The sequence below is a fragment of the Coturnix japonica genome, chromosome 11, assembly GCF_054131305.1.
Source record: "Coturnix japonica strain WE chromosome 11, WE-NBRP24, whole genome shotgun sequence".
NCBI lineage: Eukaryota > Metazoa > Chordata > Aves > Galliformes > Phasianidae > Coturnix > Coturnix japonica.
Window position 1 is genome coordinate 28,970,252 of NC_140673.1, and position 22,799 is coordinate 28,993,050.

The 22,799-nt window shown below is 38.6% G+C and overlaps 2 protein-coding genes across 22 annotated transcripts in view; one reads left to right on the forward strand and one right to left on the reverse strand.

Moving 5' to 3' along the window:
- The window catches only part of SLC44A5 (solute carrier family 44 member 5), an 86,943-nt gene that overhangs the window by 62,108 nt on the left and 2,036 nt on the right, over positions 1–22,799 (reverse strand). The gene's annotated exons all lie outside the window — the stretch shown is intronic.
- Positions 662–21,769, forward strand: MSH4 (mutS homolog 4). 21 transcript variants are annotated; one of them, XR_014933075.1, is made up of 21 exons: positions 667–970; positions 2,801–2,965; positions 5,315–5,478; positions 6,584–6,694; positions 7,102–7,217; positions 8,015–8,188; positions 8,613–8,785; positions 9,723–9,790; positions 10,623–10,697; positions 11,042–11,106; positions 11,351–11,520; positions 11,900–12,036; positions 12,414–12,517; positions 13,393–13,517; positions 14,504–14,731; positions 15,952–16,070; positions 17,620–17,748; positions 18,765–18,939; positions 20,455–20,533; positions 20,879–20,967; positions 21,314–21,363. XR_014933075.1 is itself a non-coding variant. In XM_085512458.1 (20 exons), exons 1-20 carry the CDS (start codon positions 727–729, stop codon positions 21,497–21,499), a joined length of 2,817 nt encoding a protein of 938 aa, XP_085368584.1. In that variant the 5' UTR covers positions 667–726; the 3' UTR covers positions 21,500–21,769. The 21 variants fall into 21 exon arrangements, 7 of the variants coding, with proteins under 7 accessions (XP_085368587.1, XP_085368584.1, XP_015726332.3 ...); XR_014933076.1 differs by lacking the exon at positions 20,455–20,533 and having other exon boundaries at positions 15,952–16,014; positions 21,314–21,769; XR_014933080.1 differs by lacking the exon at positions 20,455–20,533 and having other exon boundaries at positions 14,531–14,731; positions 15,952–16,014; positions 21,314–21,769.

Below are 22,799 nucleotides of genomic sequence, written 5' to 3' on the forward strand. Positions count from 1 at the left end.
AAAATAGTAGCAGTATCTGAAACTGGAATTCTTCATCCATTGCGGTGAAACTCAGGTTTCTGACACTTGTATTTTTAAAGCTGTGTCTGCTGGAGGTGCTCCCCTGCTCTGACCTGGACACGGCAGCTGGTGCCTTTCAGTGCTGGCAGCTGCTGTAGCACTGGTTGTCCAGTCAGCTGTAAAACACGGTGCACAAATGATGCTTAAACGCCCGCCGCTGTGTAAGGAACGCGGCAGCCGCCGTAAGGAACTCGGCAGCCGCCGTAAGGAACTCGGCAGCCGCTGTAAGGAACTCCTCAGCCGCTGTAAGGAACGCGGCAGCCGCTGTAAGGAACTCGGCAGCCGCTGTAAGGAACTCCTCAGCCGCTGTAAGGAACTCGGCAGCCGCTGTAAGGAACTCCTCAGCCGCTGTAAGGAACTCGGCAGCCGCTGTAAGGAACTCCTCAGCCGCCGTAAGGAACTCGGCAGCCGCTGTAAGGAACTCCTCAGCCGCTGTAAGGAACTCGGCAGCCGCTGTAAGGAACTCCTCAGCCGCTGTAAGGAACTCGGCAGCCGCTGTAAGGAACTCCTCAGCCGCTGTAAGGAACTCCTCAGCCGGCAGCTCGCGGGGAACAACCGAGCGGCGGCTGGGTCGGGGGGGGGGTGTGTGTGACAATCGTGCGCATGCGCGGTGGGCTCAGTTTGCCGCCGCTTTCAGGTGCAGTGTCGGCTGTGCGTGAGGCCGCGATGTCGAACGGCAGCAGCAGGACGGAACCGGGCGGGAGAGGGGGCGCCTCGGCCGCTTCAGAGTCCTACACGGGCCGCTGCTCCTCCGTGTCGGGGCCGGGCGGGCACTACACGCTGGGCCTGCTGCAGACGCCGCGCAGCACCTCGGGCAGCACCGGCGGCCTTTCCAGCGGCGGGGCGGGGCTCACTCCGTTCCGCGCTGCCGGCAGCAGCAGCAGCAAGGAGCCGCGCTCCGGGCGGGGAGGTAGGAGCCGTGTGTCCGTGTGTCCGTGTGTCGGAGCGGGCTGCGCCCTGCGTGTGTGTCCGCGCTGAGCCGGGCCGGAGCTGCGGCAGCCCGTGTGGTCGGCGGGCAGAGCCGGAGCGGCGGCTGTTCGTCCCGGCCGGCATGTTCCGTTTGGTTCGGCTCCTCAGAACAAGGGCGGCGTTACTCACGTTTCAGTTACTTGGCCTAGCTTAGCCTAGTATTGCTATCCCGGTGCACTCGGAGCCTGTGGTCCTGGCGGTTGCTCACAGTGTGTCCTTGGAGCACAACTAATCACCTGCTCCTGCCGACTTTTTGTCTTGACAGGCTGGAAAATGTGGGTGGTTGGTTTTTGTCTTTGTTCGTTTGTTTTTTATTTCCCCTTCGGTAAAACTACTATAGTAATAAAAATGGGGCACTTGCTGAAATGTCTTCTGAAGTACATACGTTCCTGTTATGTGTAAACTGGGATGACAGTAGTGTGTTTTTCAGTAAGAGGTATGGTCAGCCTTGTATTCAAAACAGGCCAAAACTTTTGATACCCATTTGTTCAGGGCGTAGCTCTGAGCATATTTTGATTATTATTTTTAAAGATGTTGGTGGCTCGGCTCCTCTGGTCTTTGAAATTACTTTTTCCCCACGCATTAAGGCAGGTGCAGTACATTCAAGAGTAATAGCAAAGTCTCTTCTGCCAAAATGCTGAATGAACTTATACTGAAGTCGAAGTGAATACCAGTGTTAACTGTCATCTTTTTGCGTTGTGATGCAGATTTTTCCACTCGTTACAAATAAATAAAATGTGTATCTGAATTAATGCTATTTGTTTTCAAATGTATTACAGTGGAAGATTTGCAAGACCTCTTCTAAACATGGTGCTGTAAATATTCTTGTACTATGTGAAAATGTCATGTAATTGGTTCACTTAAGAAAAATACTTTATTACTTTGTAAATAAATTTTGACGTAATATATAGAACGGAAACAGTTAACATGTCTCTTTATATGTGGTATTTTGAATGTTTCAGGTGCAAAAAATCCATTCTGTACCCTTAAAATTTTTAAAAAGCAGTTATCAAAGCTGGATTAAGGATGTTATGTTTTTACTCATCTCGAGAGCACTTGAGATACGTAAAATACTATTTACCAAATAAATTACTAATTTATTGAATTTAAGAGCTATCTGAAAAAAAAAATTGTTCTGCCGCATTTAAAAAAATAAGTCAATCTGTGTATCTGCAGAAGAAATGGCAGGTAACAGTTAACTAATATGTTTCAGATTACTGTGTCATTTCTGAGGGTTGAACCTCATAGATTCAAAGGGAGATCACGGTCAAGCAGAGCGTGTTTCTGAGCAGTTCTTTGCTCTTTTAGTGCCCTTTTTTAAAAGGGATGTTCATGTTAAAAAAAATATTATTGTGACCTTTTCAGACTCTGGAACTTCCATAAACAGAAGTTTCAGCTATGGATTTTAAAACAAATGGGAAACTGCAAGATAGAGCTGTCAGTTATAGCATTTTTTTTCATGGATCTGGAACTCATTAGAATATGAAATTATGCATTGTAAAATTACTCCAGTTATATTGTTTCCGTCCAGCAAATTAGCCAGATATTTTTATCACCACTGCAAATAAAGTCATTACAGAAAGCAGCTATCAATACAGGCTGGCTTTCCAAACAAACTCATTATTTCAGGCTTGTCCTACTGTAGAGAAGGCTATTGGGGGTGGATTGCTGAGATTTCTGTACTTCTAGTACAAAACAGAAGGTTTTCTAAGATGCGTATGTGTTGTTTTCAGAATGGAAACTGACTGTTTTTCTTTCCCTTTCCCTCCAGAATCATATCTTGGGGACAAAAGTTCTTGTGCAGAAAATGCTAGTGCAGTGAATTTCACAGATGGTTGTTCTGCACGAGGCCTGAATAAGACATGTGTAGGAAAAATACCCTTTTCTGCTAGTAGGTCTATTGGCAGAAGCCATGCCCCTCTTACAGGATATTCAGGTAAATTGATGTTGCTTAAGGGAAATAGTTCAACATCTGTCTCTAACGTTTTATTAAACATACTTTATTTTTCAACATGCTTATGATGTGACACTGAAAGATAAATCATAATCTTTTTTTTATACCTAAGCAGCCTAGATCCAAGGGAGGCATAATGATAATTCTCTAAACTAGTTACTTATGGACTGATTCTTAAAAACGTGTATTTCAACTTAAAAAAAATCCTGATAAGACTAGAAATTGATTCTCTACTTGAAACTGAATTGAATTCTTTGATTGAAAAAGTGAGGTAGCATGAATTTTGTAATTTCTTACAGCTGTTGTGATCCTCTGTTCTCTATTTGACTACTCTAGGAATTGCAGTGACTATAGCTTTGTAACTCACGGAGCAGGTTTCTCTAACCTTTATGTGTTTTAGCAGTTAAAACCGTATTTTTAATCTTTACTTTTAGTCTACAAGTATACATGTACATGTTTCCATATGTCTGTGTGGTTATTTGTACTTGCTGTGTTGTATGTAAAACTTTGGTCACAGTTTCACTGGTCTGAACTGAAGACCAGCAATACCACTTTATGAAGAACATTGGTTGATCATTGTATTTTATTTTTTTTTTTTTGTGTATGTAACAAACTAAACAACTCACCATCATCAAAATCAAAATTGTCTAACTACTGTAACCTAATTTAAGATCATTATCACCTCTTAGTTGCAGTTTAAAAAAAAAAAAGTAATCAGCTACTGATAGGGTGGGGGGAAGTCATGGGTAATCATTCAGAATAACAGTTATGTTTTCAATGCAGGCCTTAGATGAAACTATGCGTGAATGCCATTGCTGGCATCTATCGAACATAGGGTGAATGAAGGTTCAGACTCAGCTGTGTGCAGTATCAAAGACTACATTTTCTCAACGCTTAGGTAGCAATTAGTTGGACATCAAGTTGTCACTTCCTAGATAAATTTTTGATGAGGGTTGCTTTTTGAGATTTCTGATGGGGTTAGTTTTGGTCTTGGGGATACAAATCGATGGTATCCATAAGAAAATTGCAAGTTTGTTTTATTATGCCTTCTTGAGAGAACAGTTCTGTTCTGAGGACACTTGTATTCCAATCTTATTTGAGAGCTGATTCCACTTTTGAGGAAAGTAGTGATGGGAAACAATATAAATAATTACATGAAACAAACACAGGTTATTGGTATTTCAGGTGTTGTATATGCTGTCAAAATCTGATACTGTGTAAAAGGAAGTATCTTTCTTATTTTAAGAACATTATCCTTGGTTGTTATTTAATAATGGTATGTCTTCTGAGTGTGTGAATTCAAGAATGTTTATAAAATGAAGACCCCTTCCAACTCAGCTGTTGTTAGGTTTGGTTTGACTTCTGCATGAAGGTTAAGAAGCTTGAGAGTATGAAGTGACAATTTCATGGAGCAATTATTGTTTTAGTATAGATCAGTAAGTTGCATTTTAGCATTAAAAATTTATTTCAGTTTCTTACTAGCTGCTTTGGTGAAATTAATGGATAATTGTTCTCTGCATTTGTTCTCAACAGAAATTCACATAAAGATATGTGTGTCTGCCTTATTTCTACAGTGTCTGTCTTCTCATTTGAATAGCGTAGACTGGGGTTGCAAATTTTGGAGCAAAATGTTGTTAGGAGCTTCTTCAGTGAGATTTGAAGAATGTAACACCAAAATTGGATTCCATAGGAATCCCTATATCCATATTTTTGGTGTTTCATTGGTTAAAAAGTTCAGTACGCCAGAGAAAAGGTTCATCACCCTGGTTAATTAAATCTGTGACATAGGAAGTGCAGTGACCTAGCAATTAGTAGCGCTTCCCAGGTAATATAGCATAATGTTTTATGTGGGGACTCAATAACTGTTGGCTGGGGCATATTATTGCACTGATCTGTATGACAGATGCCCAAAGAAAATCAGGGCAAAACTGGGAGGCTCATCTCATTTTGTCTGACTGCTTATCCCCCAGTTCTGGCTGCAGATGATACCTCATCTCTCAAACTGTCCTACTTACTGCATTACTGTTTAAGTTTCAGGAGCAAAAAACAGTAGTGCTAGAAAGAGAGATAGAGATACGTTACTAGTTTTTAAAATCAATGCTATTCAAAGTTCAGTACCATATGAGGAGGTTTGGGAGGAACAAGATCGAGGAATGTGTTGAACTTTGGCACCAGTTAACTATACAATAAACAAAAACTGAACGAAAAAATTCCTTCACGATCCTCAGATTGTTAGTTCTGTCACAGCTTGTCCAAGCTTGGAATGTCAAAGTATTATTCTGTGAATGTAAAAAAGTAGGTTAAAACTGAATAAATGCAACTGTTTTACAGTTACGTCATCATCTACAGCCTCTGCTCATACTGCTGCATCAGTTATTGTAGCTGTAGTAGAAGGAAGAGGCCTCGCCAGAGGTGAAGTAGGAATGGCCAGTATTGACTTAAAGAATCCTGAGGTGATACTATCACAATTTGCAGACAATACGACTTATGCTAAGGTATTGTGGCAGAGTTAATTACTATATACCGACAGGCTGGTTACAGTGGATTGCTTGCTTGAATAATCAGGAATGGAAGATTCAGTTTTTAGGGGGAAAAAAATCTCAAAAGGGAAAGTAAGAATTTCTAGAAATTTTGAAATATCTATTTTGTTTGAAGAGCTGCTATTTTCTGTATTGTGCCTCAGATTTCGGTTGAAGAGCAAAGCATGTTTTGCAAAAGAGAAAAAGCATTTCTGCAAAGCATAATGTGTTTGAACTATGTGAAACTGAGATGCCTTGTACTACAGAGCATTAGGGAATGCCTGGTAGCAGACTTTGCAAGTACTTTTCATTAGACAAAACATCTTTGAGAGTGGTACTTCACAAGTGTGATTTTGTTTTAGGTAGGCTCTGGCATTTGCTTTGTATAGTTGAGTGAATGTTTTTTCTCAGTTATTTCTGAACAAAATGTACTCAGTTGACAACCAAGTGTTCTACCATATTTTACATTGTCTACTATATTTTGCATTAATAATCTATCTGGTTGATTTAGTTCTAATATTGATAAAACTCCTTGCTTCACAATTTTGTTGTGGTTATATGTGCTAGAAAGTAATGTAGCTTTCAGTGTATTTACAGTATTCAGTCTAAGAAAAACTAGACGTTATTAGTATGGTAAGTAGATAAGACTAGGAATATAAACGACAGTTAAATCTATTTACTAAAATTTGTAATATTGTCAGGTGTTTGTGAGGTTTTGTTTTGTTTTTTAATCTTCATTTTAATTTTTGCCATTAGTTAATTTAAAGCTTATTTTGGTTTTAATGGGCATTAGTACATGTTGAACCTGGTGGGTATGTAAATACTTCTGTCATGTGGAGTAGTAGAATTCAAAGTGGTGTGCAGATAACTCCTATTTTTTAAAGTACTTTGTGTTTATATAGTTATATACTTAGCTCATTAATGTGTATAAGCATAAATTTCAGTCATTATTTTCAAGATAAGCTGTGATTTTAAAATAAAGAATTCCACAGTTCTTTATTCCTGATATGATATAGTGTTAGATATGGATCTGTATTGAATTACTCAATTTTTTTTATTTTTTATTTTTTTTCTTTTTCAGGTTATTACTAAACTCAAGATTTTAACTCCTCTGGAAATAATAATGTCAAACACCTCTTGTGAAGCAGGGAATGCAACAAAATTGTTTGCTTTAATAACAGAACATTTCAAAGTAAGCTCTTAAATTTTATTCTGCATTTTAGAGCTCTTGTTAATCACATCTGTATGATTGTTGAGTCTTCTACTATTTCTGAAGCTTAAAATGCAGTCAGAATGTGTGTTTTCTGTGATTTCTGGCTGTTTTCTGTGATTTTTTTTTTTTTTTTTTAACTGTGGTAAAGGATAATCCCATCCCATTGCAGCTCCAACACTAGTTCTGGTTCAGAAAATTACGGAGATAAATGTATTAGCTTAGTTAAAGCAGACAAATTTGAACTTGGCTCATTGAAGTCATGTGCTGAAATCAGTTGGTGGACTTTCTTGGGAGCAAAGATCTCTAACAAAAATAGAGAAGGCTGTCTGATGAAAAAATTATCAGTGAGTTTGAAAACCGTTTGCTTTTTTCCCCTGTCTTCACAGAATGTGACGTTTACAACCGTACAAAGAAAATACTTCAATGAAACAAAGGGTTTGGAATATATAGAGCAATTGTGTGCATCTGAATTCAGCACCGTTTTCATGGAGATTCAATCAAAGTATGTTTAAATAATAAGAAATAATAATAAGAAGAAATAATACCTCATCATAAGTTAACAGCTTCTTATGTGTTTAGTACAAAAGCCAGCCTCTGCCCTGATCAGGCCACATTTAGAATACTTTGTCCAGTTGTGGGCTCCCTCTGCAGTTCTAAAAAGACAAGGGTCTCCTAGAACGAGCCCAGGGGAGGGCCATGACGATGATACAGGGCCTGGAATCTCCCATGTGAAGAAAGGCAAAGTACCCTGTGTCTTTTCAGCATGGGGCAAAGAAACTGAGGGGGGTGGGATCTGATAGATCTTTATAAATATCTAAAGGGAGGTGGGAAGCAAATGGATGAGGCCAGGCTCTTCTTGGCAGTGCGTAGTGATAGGACAAGGTCTAATGGCCTAAAACTTGAACATAAGAATTTCCATACCAACACGCAGAAGAACTTTATGGTAAGGGTGATGGAGCACTGGAAGAGGTTGCCGAGGGAGGTTGTGGAGTCTACTTCTATGGAGGTATTCAGTACCCATCTGGATGCCTACCTGTGCGATCTAATGTAGGGTACCTGCTTTAGCAGTGGGTTGGACTCAATGATCCCTTGAGGTTCCTTCCAACCTCTGCAATCCTGTGATTCTCAGATGTATATGCGTTTGTTAATTATACTGCTTTTTCAGTGCTTTCAATCCCAGTAGCTGTCGAGCAGCAAGTGTCAAGTCAGGTGTTAATTGTGATTTCTCTAGTGTACCACTTGATTTTTGATAACTAAGTAGCACTATTCAGTATTCATTGAAGATTATTTCCTTCCAAGGTACTACTGTCTTGCAGCTGCTGCAGCTTTGCTAAAATATGTTGAGTTTATTCAGAACTCCGTTTATGCTCCTAAGTCACTCAAGGTCCATTTCCAGGGGAGTGAAAAAACAGCTATGATAGATTCATCATCAGCCCAAAATCTGGAACTGGTAACTAATAACAGAGATTCTCGGTAAGAGTGTTTAAGATTGCAGCCACCTAAATCAACTTTTTCTCATAAATGCGTTTTACTGAAAGTTACCTGATAAGCATTTGATCTCAGATAATATTTCTCCTTTTGTATGGTTTGTGTGCTAATTCGAGTAGTTCAGTTGAGAAGAAAAGCGTAAACTGTAGTAGCAATGGAGTAATCCTAAAAAAGATGATGACATTCTGAATGCAGATGAATTTCTGTGTTTTGATAAATGATAAAATGATGGCTAATCTGACGTTGTAAGCTGCTGTAGTTAATGAAATACACGTAGCAGGTAGGAAGTTACCTAAATACTCTGAAAGTATGCCTTGAATTTGTTGGATACTTGTCCTAGAAATTTCATTTTTTGTTTACCATAGTTATTTTTATGAATGCATTCTTCTTGTATATTTCATTTTGACAGGAACGGTCACACACTTTTTGGTATCCTAAATTACACTAAAACTCCAGGTGGAAGTCGAAGACTCAGATCCAATATTCTGGAGCCACTTGTTGATGCTGAAACAATTAAAACAAGACTGGACTGTGTTCAGGAATTTCTCCAGGATGAGGAGCTGTTTTTTGGTCTTCAAGCAGGTAGTAGTTTATTTTTTAATACATAATATGCTATTCCTTTTTAATTTATTTTTTTTTCCCTAACTTGTGGCTCTGTGCAATCTGATTCAATGTGTTTGAAAAGTATTTTAATATGATTACCAGGTGACATTTTTTGTAGTGGTCATTCATAACTTTTGAAGCCATCTTTATTGTGACACTGTGAATTATTTTTGAATATATTTTGCAAAGAAAAGTGAACTTGCGAAGTGGATAAAAGTCAATAAGCAAATAGCTTTTTCACAAAATTGGAGTTTACCTCTTTCAGCTCGATACATACAGCTTTGGAAGTGGTGTGTTTGTTAAAAACAAACATGGGCCTTGTTTATGTTTTTGTTTTCTTTTCCTTTGCCTCCTCAAACATAATGGTCCAGACAGATATAAAAATGTTACAGTGCCAGAGAGTACAAGTTATGCCACCTGAAGGCACATTGTGTAAGCTTAATCTTTATCACAAGAGAAACATGAAAGAGAAATTATTGGCAGTCTTACACGTTTGAGGGGTTTTTTTCCTCTATTTTCTGCTTCTAACCTTCCTTTTGACAGTTAGACTGTTCTTACTTTTCATTGTTCTCTAGATCATGTATAATTTGAAAGTTGCTCTAGGAAAAACAATATTACTGAATTGATATATGTCCACCTGTCCAAGAATCACCACATTCTTGGGTACAGTAGGTATAATTATGACTAAATAATTTAAACAGCTGACATTTTTGTCTTTTGTTGTAATTTTTTTGTGTTAAGTAGGAAGGCAGTAGGTGATGGAAGAAATGGAAGTAGAAAGCTAGGATAAAAATAAATGAATTAGCATAAATCTTAATAAATGTGTATATTTAAAAAATAAAAGAAATGCATATCGTTAATATGATTTTCTTGAAATTTCAGTTACATTTTTGATCTGGTTCCTTTTGTTTTACAGTTATCTCCAAATTCCTGGATACAGAACAACTACTTTCAGTTTTGGTACAAATTCCTAAGCAAGATACAGTATGTTCCAAATACTCTTAAGAATAATGAGTTATCTGCACATAACATGCAATGCGTAAAATATATATCTGTATCTATAAGAAAAGGCCGCACCTTAAAGATTCATGGGCTAATGATATCATAGATTGTGAATATGTCGTATTTTATATCAGGATTAGGAAAAAAAAATTCATACAGAGGGTGGTGGCATGCTGGAACAGGTTGCCAGGGAAGTCATGGATGCCCCATCCCTGGAGGTATTCAAGGCCAGGCTGGACGTGGCTCTGGGCTGCCTGGTGTAGTGTTTGGTGGCCCTGCATATGGTGGGACTGGGGGGATTGAAACGAGATGATCACTGTGGTCCTTTGCAACCCAGGCCATTCTATGTTTAGTGTTTACTGACGTTTATTTTAAAATTATGTGTACATATGCTTAAGGATTTCAGTATATCAATCCAAAATATGTCAGAACAGATTAGATTATGCAATGTTTAGCAGGGTTTGTGAAAAGGACTGAGTGTAGTGGCTTTGAAAGGTCTCTACCTATAATGCAGAAGATGAAAAGGAACTTTCTCAACTTTGTATTCTCAGAGTTGTCATTATCTTTGCAGCCATAAGAAAAGCACTACTTATTGCTGGGCAGACAATCACAGCTGGCAGTGTACAATTTCTGTAAACATTTTTTATGCAGTTACATACCAAGTTGTCAAAATGAGCTTATAAAGTATTTCAGAAATTTTCACTAGAAGTTAACAGTATAAACATTTATAGTCATGGTGTGAATTCTGCTGGTTACATACTTTCTTTAAATGAGCATACAAACGCTTTCTATTTTTGTAAAAACTCTTCAACAGGTTAAAACTGCTGAATCAAAAATAACTAATATAATCTATCTGAAGCATACTCTGGAACTTGTGGAGCCTCTGAAAGTAAGATATATCTGTCATTTTGGGGGTGTGGAGTACAAACAAATTAGTCCTTTCTGCTTGGTACATCTCATGAGATTTACCATATATTTTGCAGAACAAAATACTGCCAATATAATCTTTTAACTTTTAAGCCAAATGAAAAACAAGTATTTGAGATCAGTATTCCTAAGAAATGAATTATCTGAATAATTGATTTTTCTAACAAATATTTGACTGCAACTCCCACTCAGGTTCTGCAGGTTGCTTAAGCAACTGCTGATAAACTTTGGTGAATTTGATAAGTTCTGGTCCTTTAAGAGGGCTATGAAAATAATTAACTGTATTCATACTTTACTTTCTAACAGGCTGCTTTAAGAAGCTGTAACACATCACTGCTAAAGGCCTATTACAGTGCTCTTGAAGATAGAAGGTATTACAATAATTATGTTGATTCTTTGCTTATTTGTAGCTGCAAGCGTAACTATTGTTTTGGCTAAAGGCTTGATTTTTGTGTTAAAATTCTAATTTTCAACTAACAAACAAATGCTGGAAAAACCAAAGCAGTAGAACAGCTATGAATGGAAATGATTAGTTATTTGTAATTTCGAGATTAAAATGCTAATTACAGACATAAAGCATTATGTAGCTAATATGTGACACTACTAATATTGCAGGTTTGGAGTTATACTTGAAAAGATTACAACTGTGATTAATGATGATACGAGATATGCCAAAGGATGTCTGAGTATGAGAACCCAAAAATGCTATGCTGTTAAGCCAAACATCAATGAATTCCTTGACATAGCTCGTAGAACATACACAGAAATTGTTGATGACATAGCAGGTATTTCCAAACTGAGTCTTTTATTTTCTTGGAGTTAAAAGTACATTACATCTAGCATACAGAGGCCATATATGTAATCATATGGTATATAATCTTTTTATGTGGAAAACTTATTTAATATTAATATAAGTTGTTCATCACTGATGTGTAACTGAAGTACTTTTGATATTAACGTTCAGGTTCTCCATTTGTAGATAAAAATTCAATTTATCTAAATGAGGAAGAACAGCTATATTGTGGTCCCTACATTTAAAACTCTTTTGGTCCTTTACTTATCTGACACGTTCAACCTGTGTGTATAATTTCCGTAGTTTGTACAGGTAAATGTGCATGTGTCTGTATAATGAATTTGGGTCAGATTGTTATTTGTGGTATGTAGGTATGATAACACAACTTGCCGAGAAGTACAACCTACCACTGAAAACAAGTTTCAGTTCTGTGCGTGGATTTTTTATCCAGATGAATGCTGATTGTTCAACATTACCCAACGGCCAACTTCCTTCAGAATTTACAAAGGTATCCGCACTAGTGGTATTTCATTAATAAATTGCTATATGAGTAATGTTTATAAAATGTATAACACATTAACAAAGCATATTATACAGCAATTTAAATAACAGTTAAAATAATTTCAGTAAACATATCTATGTAATTAGTACAACCACGCCATTTCTCATGCAACTACATTGCTTGTAATTGTAAAGCTGCGTATCTTGTTGGTAACTGCAGTCCTTTGTGAGGACTTGTCATGAAAGTCTATTTAGGAAATTTTTTTTCCTAGGGTTTTTTTTTGTTGTTTTTTTTTTCCATATTTTTCCCAGGTTGCTTTCTAGAAACTGTTCTGGCTTCGGATTCTGTGGCAAGTTCTTACTGTTGGTTTGATTTTCCCATAGGTCACTAAAACGAGGAACACATATAACTTCACTACAGCAGATCTAATAAAAATGAATGAAAGATGCCAGGAATCCCTGAGAGAAATATATCATATGACCTACTTGTAAGACCATTTAAAACTTAAATGTTTCTTCTAACTGTGTTTATTTTGACCTATTTAAACTATTTATATGTTTGGGTTTTTTAAAGCAACTTTTGATAAATTATGGTGACTTATGTCAGTAATCCATGGTGAACACTGATCGGTGTCAAAGTGACGTCAATGATCAAGTGCATTACCTGAGAGAAAAGTAATAACACAACATGCATTATTGTATTAAACATAATTAAAAGGACATAGACGTTTATTAATAATGGTAGCTTTCGTTTTTAGTATTTCTTTATCCGTGACGTATGAATACAAAATGATACAGTGAATGTATTAATTTTATAATGTGGAATCATCATAATTTAACAGTAGAGCGGACTATATGTGTGTTTTTGACTCTGCTGCATGTTGTATTAATCTGCTCTGTCAGAAGACTTGCTATGTGTATAGTGAATTCTGTGGAATTTTCTTTTTTTTCTTTTTAGAAACCATGCATGGTTTATTGTGTTTTTCTTTCTTTCTTTCTTTCTTTCTTTTTTTTTTTCTTTCTGTTTGTATGTTTCTTTTGTTTTTATTAGCATGAAGGCCAAAGGGAATTTAAGAGTCACACTGAGGATGTTACTAAAACATATTTGACTCCAAAGCTGTGTTTTTAGTTAATTCTATGTATGAAGCTTTCATAACATGCTTTTGGTATTTGACCTGTGTCTTGTATCTGATGGCAGTAATTGACCAGAGTTTATTGTATAAGTTCTTAATACACTTCAAAGAAATTCAGATACTTGCCTGCATTTGATAAAGGTGATTGTGTTTTATGAAGTAACCTCCTGTCCTAATGTATGCAGAATGAACATAATTACAGTGTGGGTTTTTTTCTTTCTTTTTTTAAGAATAGTGTGTAAACTGCTGAATGAGATCTATGAACATATTCATTGTCTATACAAGCTATCTGACATTGTGTCGATGCTGGACATGCTGCTTTCATTTGCTCATGCCTGCACCATTTCTGACTATGGTAGGTTTTGTTTGTTTTTTTTCATTCTGTTATTAAACCTAATATAGACCCTGTAGCTGGAGAATATCTGTGCAGCTTTGTCTGGTTCTCCAATTGTTAAGCCCATGTAATTTATTTTTCTGAGTATCAATAGGCTTTAAATGTCTATGGTTTATCCTTGCCAGTTTTGTGCTGATACTCCTATTTCCATGCATTGAAATTTCAGTCTTACATTCAGCTGCTGTAAGCCTTCATATCCAGTCTTTTCATGATAGTTGGTTTAACCATATTCTTTTCAAGTCTGTGAACATCCTGTATTTACTTCTGTGTTCTGAAAGGACACAAGGTAATGTAAACAGGTCAACATTAAGCATATATCCCAAGAGAAAAGTAAGTGGCTATCTATTTTTCAGCTTCAATTTTTGTATCACTTTTGGATGCTTGGATACATAGAAACTGTATATACCTGTATAATACATATAGGACTATATGGACAAAAATAGAAAGAATGTTACTTCCTAGTTCCATGTGATGATAGAGTAACAAACTTGTGTAATAGTTACAGGTAGAGTTTGTGACCTCTGTATTTTATGTGTTTATAGCAGTATAAAAATAAATGACAGAAAGTACAGAACATACAAAAATGAAAATGTGTTTCCTGTTTTTCCATTGAATTTCTTGTGAAGCTTCACTCTATATATTTTTCTTTATTACTAGAGTTTTCTGCTGCTTACTGGGGAACACAAACATTTATGTTAATTTTGAAATGTACTGTTAGTGTTGGGATTCTTTTTGTAAAAATAAATCTTGAGGACTTGCATGATGGTCAGAATCCATACCTGAAGATAGCTGGTAATTCTTGTAAGTGTTCCATCTTTATCTTGCTGACTACAGGAAAGTAAAAATGAGAGAATCAATACCACAGAGTTTGACTTATGTTCTCCAAGAACTTCATTTTAAATGCACTGGTCTAGTAACTTAAAGCTTTCTATGCTAATTCTACGAAGCTGTATTATATCCTTCTTGTCTTTTAGTTCGTCCAGAATTTACGGATACTTTAGCGATCAAACAGGGATGGCACCCTATTCTTGAAAAGATAGCTATGGAAAAACCCGTGTCTAACAATGTGTATCTGACAGAAGGCAGCAATTTTCTCATTATCACAGGACCAAATATGAGTGGAAAATCAACATATCTAAAACAGATTGCACTCTGTCAAATTATGGCGCAGATTGGTAAGATTTTACCATATACATTACCTTTTGCAGCACTTTAATTAGTTTCTAGTTCATAATGTTTTTGAAGGCTAGTAATTTATCTTAAAGAATAGGATTCTATGTAAATAATAAAATGTAACTTTAAGTACTTTTGCTCCTACCAGTGCCTGTGTTGCTCAAGAGGCCACTGTAGAATTTTGGGTCTGCCACTGGAAACTTAAAAGGAATCCTCTGTGTTTTAGGAAGCCTGGCCAGTTTCAACTAGGATAAACGCATTTGAAGGCTTTAATTTATTTTATTTTATTTTATTTTATTTTGAGCATCCTAACTCAGTCTAGCACCTCATGTGAGTTTAATAGTGAGTGTCCACAGAGTAGGACCACCATGCTGCATATGTATTCATCATCCAAAAAGAAGAGATGAACTTGAGGATTCCTTGATTATGTGGAGAAACTTGCTTTCAGCCAAGCAGAATTAGTAGATCAAATACAAGGAGCAATAAATACTGCAATGCTTTATCACTAAAATTATAAAAGTGGAATATTCGTAAAGTCTGACTATCTAAGCTTTGTCCCTTAGGAATTCTTCATAATTTTTTTTAATCTCAAATATAAAGAAAGATAAGACTGGTAACTCAGGAGAGAGAGAGAATCTAATGGGCTGAAATAAATGGGTTAAAATTACTTAGTAGTGGAGAATAAAATTTGTCCAGTATGTGTTTTTTGTATCCAATTCCAAACAAGTGCAAGTTCTTCAGGAATTACTCTCAAAAACATAAATTTAATATGTATTAAGAAGGCAGTAAAGTTCATTGATGATACAAAGCTTTCTTTACATTTTCTAATAAAAATGTTAATTCTCAGAGACTGGTAAGGCAATATGAATCTTGTTTTGTGGAGATTACCGTTCCTTGGGTATCACAATGGGTGCAAAAATATAAATTAATCTATCGGGTCATTCTCATTTTTGCATCCTTTCAGACTGACGTAGCTTCAGAGAGCTGGTATCTTAAGGTTTTACTGGTAGTTCAAGTGTAGTATTGATGTAACGATATTATTTTTAGTGAAGTAATGGTAAAATATGTTCTCCAAAGTTTTATAGAACAAGCTTTATTTTCTGCAGTGCATAAAGACCAAATGTAAAACTGTTCAGGTTTTTTTTTCTCCCATTGACATATTCAGACAAACTGGCATTAGTCAGGCTCATAAGCGAAAATTTGTGTCTTACTTGCTTTGTAGGTTCTTATGTCCCAGCAGAATATTGCTCTTTTCGAATTGCAGAGCAGATTTTTACCAGAATAGGTATGGACGATGATATAGAAACAAATGCCTCAACATTCATGAAGGAAATGAAAGAGGTAGTAAACAGAAAATCTAGGGCCAGATGTCCATTTTTACAGTTGACATGATTGAAATTGTATTAGTATTTTTTCTACTGAAAGAATGTATTTTGAAAACTGTCAAAAAATCATCCTTAATCTTTTACCTGAATGATAAGCGATAGAAAACATGCATGTTATATAATGATGCCCCTATCTGAGTTAAAATCAGTGTTCCACTGGACAGTAATTCCATGTTTTGTTATTTTTTGGAACTTAAGGGATTATTTGTCTAAGCCTAAGCATCCTCCCTGTCTTCTCCTGAACTGATAGTGCTTTTGAGGAAAACAGTTATCATAGAATCGTAAATTTTGGAAAAGACCACTAAGTTCATGAAGTTCAACTGTCAGCCCACCACCTGCATGCCCAAATTACCATGCCCCTTACTGCCACATCTGCCCTCTTTCTGAAAACCTCTGGGAGCAGTGACTCCACCACTTTCCTGGGCATCTTGTTCCAGTGCATTACTGCTCTTTCTGAGAAGAATTTTTTCCTAATATCCACTTTGAACCTCCTCTGGTGCAACTTCAGACCACTACCTCTCATCCTTTTGCTAGTAAGCTGGGAGAAGAGGTTGACTCCCTCGCTACGACCTCCTTGGAGCGAGTTGTGGAGAGCAGGAAGGTCTCCCCTGAGCCTCCTCTTCTCCAGACTTATCAGTCCCAGTCCCCTCATCCTGCTTCCTGCAGGATTTGTGCTCCACACCCTTCACAGCTTTATTGCCCATTCTCTGGACACTGCAGTGCCTCAACATCTTTCTTGTAATAAGGGGCCGAAAACTGAACAGTACTCGAGATACCAAGTACAGAGGGACAATCATTTTCCTGGTTATCTTGGCTACACTATTTCTGATATAAGCCAGGATGTTGTTGGGTTTCTTGGCTGCCTGAGCACACTGCTGGCTCACATTCAGCAAGATGTCAACTAATCTTCCCAGACACTCTCCCACAAACCTGCAGTGTTTGATAGTGTTATTATGACCAAAGTGCAGGACCTGATGCTTGGTCCTGTGAAACCTCATGCAGTTGGCTTCAGCCCATTGATCCTGCCTACCCAGATCCCTCTGTAGGGCCTTTCTATGCTCAGGCAAATCTACACACGCCCAGCTTGGAGTCATCTGTGAACTTAATGAGGGTGCACTCAATCCCCTTCATCCAAATTATCAATAAGGATACTGAACGGGTCTGGCCCCAAAATACTGACCCTTGAGGAATATCACTAGTGACCAGACAGTGCCTGGACTGAACTCTGTTTGACAACACTCTCTGAGTGCAGCTGTCAAGCCAGTTTTTACCCAGCAAAGTGTACATATGTTCAGTGGATAAGCAAAAGGGTTGTAGGATTAACATGCATTGATGGTTTAGAATTCACAGCTATTTGAAAGGTATGAAAAAATAAAAATTAATAATCTGACATCAGTCTTTTACATTTCTGGATTTTTATCTGAATAACATGGTATTTCAATTCAGTAGCGTGATTTTTAAAAGATGCTTTCCAAAAAATGTTAACTAATAAAATATTTTCCTAGATAACATACATCATACAAAATGCAAATGACAAATCACTCATCATAATTGATGAACTTGGCAGAGGTACCAGTGCTGAAGAAGGTATTGGCATTTGTTATGCTGCCTGCGAATATCTCTTGCATTTGAAGGTAATTCTGGATAAAAAAAGAAGTGTAAACTTTTTATAATTATTATACTGTAAGTAGTGTGGTTTCTCATAATTAAATTAAATTTTGTAGAGATTTCTTGCCTAGATATGACATTATTCATAACCAGGGAACAGTAAGAGTTACAGTGACAGACAAGAAATGCTGATGTATTCTGTAATTTCCGGTCTCTGCTCACCATCTTTTTGAAGCTTGCTTGAAAACTTCTTTGTCTTACCTGGAAAAAATTCTAACCCAGCCTCATTATGTTTGCTTAATTAGTCCTTTGTATCCTTGAACATTGAAGGGCATGGAAGTTCCACACAACTACTTAACGTGGTGGTTCTGCACAGCTGAAATATTTGTTACAGAGGTTAGAGGTTTGTTTAGAAGAAATGTCACAGGCGTATGACAAAGGCGTATGTTTGGTGGCCCTGCTAGGCAGGGGGGTTGGAACTACATGATCCTTGAGGTCCCTTCCAACCTGGGTAATTCTGTGATTCTGTGATTTTAGACGGATTGGAAGTTGCTCCTGTGTTACTAGTTAGGTGATTAGCCTCAACTTGTTGTCAGCTTATAGATGTTTATAGATTCAGTTTCTTATCAGAGTTCATTCAGAGTACCATTGTGGTTTTATCTGGAAAGCTCACGTGTTTTCTGTAGCGTGTGCCTTGGGGAAGACATTCACTGAAAAAAGTAAAGCACCCATTTGATAGTCATTCAAAATAACCCGTCACATGTTAAAAGTATCACAGACCTCCTGTTCTATCTGCTGTTTCCCTTCTACTGAGGAAAGAGCTCAGTGGGAACACACATGCTCACTAATGATAGAACTCATCTCATCAGGAGTTTTTCAATTATAATTTGCGTCAGTCATACTTTTATAATTTAGATATGGCTCATCAGAGTTTTGGATAAAACCCTGGAGAGCTGTGAGACAATTTTTCTTATTTGTTGTAATTTATCAAAGGATCATTTGATCTGAAATGTTCTTTTTTTTTTTTTTTTTTTTTATTTAGGCGTTTACTTTGTTTGCTACACATTTCCTGGAACTGTGTCATATGGATGCTTTGTATCCCAATGTGGAAAACTACCATTTTGAAGTGCAGCATGTGAGAAGCAGCAGTGGAAAGAAGGAGAAAATTATGTACACTTACACACTTTCTAAAGGGTATACAGAGGAAAAAAACTATGGTAATATATTTCACTGTGACTAACTTAGTAGAAGAGCGTGCAGATTAAAGGATTTTGAGTCAGTAAATCATGAGTACCACTGAGGTATAATTACATGATTTAAAGAGCTGTAGAAATCCATATTTCTAAATGCAAGATTCTGTGGCTGGATCTGTGATTTAGGTGAGATTTAATAGTCACACGTGATTACTACAAGCCAGTGGTGACTGGAAATTACAAATTATTCCTGTCTGACTTGAACTGATGAGACTTAAAATGCCTCTTTGTCAGAATTTCAGGTGTAAGTTTCTTTGTCGTTAGCAGAACAAGGTCAGTTTCAGATGCTGCAGCCCTAACTCAGAAATACCAAATGTTAAAGTATTGTCTGAGAACAGCAGTTCCAGGGGTCAGTGCAGGGTCCAGTCTTGTGCATCATCTTTATCAGTGACCTGAATGAAGAGAAAGCAAACTAGCTGACTCTGATGATACAAAGCTGGAAGGAATAGCTGGCATGTGGGAAATCCGTGCTACCATTCTGGTCTGTCCAGGTCTTGTTGAGCAGAGGAACCTGAGGAGGAATAACTGCATGCACCAGTACAGGTTAAAGGCTGACTTGCTGCAGAGGAGCTCTGCAGAGAAGGACCTGGGTGCCCTGGTGGACCACAGGTTGATCATGAGCCAGCAGTGAGCCCTGGTGGCCAGGAAAGCCTGTGGTATTCTGGGATGCATGAAAAAGAGTGTGGCAATCCTCCCTCTCTGCTCTGCCCTGGTGAGGCTGCATCTGGAATACTGTGTCCAGTTCTGGGCTTCCCAGTACAAAAAATACAGAGATAGGCAGGAATCTCCTGAGAGGAGTCCAGTGGAGGGTGACAAAGATGATTAAAGGCCTGAAGCACTGCCTGTACACTGAAAAGCTGAGAGGCCTAGGGTGTCTTCAGCCTGGAGAAGGGAAAGCTGAGAGGGGATCTCATAACTGTTTATTCAGGCTGTGGAAGTAAAGTGGATAGGGGCATACTCTTCAGTGGTGTGCAGCAATAGAATAAGGGGCAACGAGCAGGAACTGGAAGACAGTTCCATGCAAAGACAAGGAAGAACTTCTTGACTGTAGAAGTGACAACACTGGAACAGACTGCCCAGAGAGGCTGTGGAGTCTCTAGAAGTATTGAAGACCTGTCTGGGTGCCTACCTGTGTGACTTGCTGTAGGAAACCTGCTTTAGTGGGGGGCTGGACTTGATGATCTCTAGAGGTCCCTTCCAACCCCTACAACTCTGTGAGCTTGTGAACAGGAGACCTCTGGTAACTCTGTTTTGCTGTCTTGGCTTCGTCTTTATTGAGCAATGTTGTATTTAATAATAATAAATAAGTGCAGGGGATCTTGACTGTTTTTAACCCTACATTATTAGAACATCTGCTGAAGCACAGCATTTCCTCTGAACAGACAGTCAGAGACATAAGTTAAATATATATATATATATAATTTAAAAAAAAAATAAAAAATACTAGGACAGAAAAAAGTTTTCACATATTTTTCTTAGCCTGAATATCTGACAGCTTTGCAGCTGGCAGAGAAGTTGGAAACTGACACCTGCACCTACTAAATACCCACATTTGGGGGTGAGTACATTCAGCACAACCTGAACTTGAAAAACTGAAACAAAGCTGCAGTCACCACTGTTGCCATTTTTTCTTCATCCTTTGGAGTATCTGATCCCACCTACTTAGTGCCAGCAGTAACTTAAAATGGAAGTATATTTTTAGGGGGTCACATTGTACCAAAGTGGACATTTTATTCAGTAACTCTTAAAACAGAATTCATGGAAAAAGAGAAAGAAAAATTATATCAAAATAACTTTTTAGATGAATATTTTACCCTTTAAAATGAGCTGATTCTAGAATAAATGCTGTGGAGTGTAGAATAAAATGTTATCTTAAATCCTGATTTATGTTTCCTTTGTTTAGGATTAAAAGCTGCGGAAGTTTCCTCTCTACCACCATCCATAATTTCGGATGCGAAGGCAATCACGAACCATGTTGCGAAACAAATCTTGGTATGTAGCAGTTCTTGATAAATGTGTACTGCTGTAATTCTTGGTTTTTGTAAAACTCGGGTTTATTTTAAATGTTTCTGAAAGATATTAGCATAAACACTGCAGAGCGTGTTATGGAAGTAACATTTTGATTTCTGAAACTACTTGTAAGAGATTTTGCTAAAGGCCGCTCTGCGATGACAACAGGAAGCAGCGTTTGGGGTTCAGAACTGGCTGCAGTGTTGGTGTACCAACAAGAACCAGCGGATCAGAAATAGCGTGGGGAAAAACCCTCTAATACTTGTATTTTAGACATAGAAAGTTATTAATTTCCTATTTTAAAGTATGTGTATATTTATACTAACAGCACAGACAGAAAACCACTCCTGAGATGATGAAGCACAGAGCTGTGTACCAGCTGGCAATGAGGCTGGTTCAGACTGCGAGGAATTCGCGACTGGATTCAGACAGTCTGCAAATATATTTGAAAGGCCTGAAGAAAAAGTACACGGCCAGTTGTGCTGCACCTGATTGGAGCGAGGAGCAGCGTTAACTCCTAACAAGAGCTGCATAGTATTAGAAAACACTGCTTCTCTTGTTTATAATTTAATCTTAGTTGAAATTGTATCCATTGGTGAAAGACTGTGTTTCTTCTTTTGCCAGAAATGAAATCATTTACTTTTTGTGTGAAGCAATTCTTTTCTTTTGATAGTGAGCACGTTGTATCCCTTTCATTATTATAGAGGCAAAATGTAGTACAGTTAATCCTTTGTGCATTAGAGATGTGTGTTTATGCTACTGAATAAAAGCCGTTTGAAACAGATGGTCCGTTCGTCTTATACAGGCCATCTCGAGTTGCACTGGTGCACAAAACACAACTGTTCCCTACTCACAGCGGTGCCGCTGCGGGACGGGGACGGGATGGGGACGGGATGTGGACAGCGCTTCGGGAAACAGCCCGAGCATGAACTGCAGCCGCCGCTCCACCCGATCGACGGAGCCGTTTCCGCGGTCCCCGCTCCCACCGCGTGGCCAAAGTGCGAGACGGCACCGGGGGCAGACGAGTCTCGGGAGGTTGCCGGGGGAGGCGGCGTTAATGGAGCGGGGACGAGCAGAGCCGGGCCAAGCACACAGCGGAAAACAGAGACCCCTACGAGGTCTCGCGCATGTGTACTGGAGTCCTAGAATTGGCGCATGCGTACTGGCGTCCCAAAACTGGCGCATGCGTACTGGCGTCCCAAAACTGGCGCATGCGTACTGGCGTCCCAAAACTGGCGCATGCGCACCGGCGTCCTAAAACTGGCGCATATCTCCTATCATCACCCCCAACAGCACCCTATTGTCACCCCCCCCCCAAAAAAAACCCGGATTTGGCACCAAAATATCTGGATTTGGCCCCAAAATGGCGCTGCGAACCCTTATAGCCTCAATGTGGGGCTCTATGGGGCTCAGTGGTTCTCTATGTGGCGCCGGGTTCCCTCTGCCTCCTCCCCCACCTCCTCGTGACTCCCGTTGTATATAAGCGGCGGGTTCCGGTTCCAACCGGGACCCCCGAACCCCCCGCAGCCCCATGGCGAAAACACCGGAAACGCACAGCCGGAAACCGAGCTGCACCCCCCACATCCGGAACCAGAAATAAGAAGGCGGTCTCAGAGATATCCCACAATCCCCTCCGCCGGAAAAGACGCCATTGTCACGAACAAAATGGCGACCTCCAGATGCCGCGTTTGCCGCGTTATATCCCACAATGCACCATACCGGAAGCGACGCTACTGCGCATGATCAAAATGGCGGCCTCCAGATGCCTCGTTATGCCGCGTTATATCCCACAATGCACCATACCGGAAGCGACG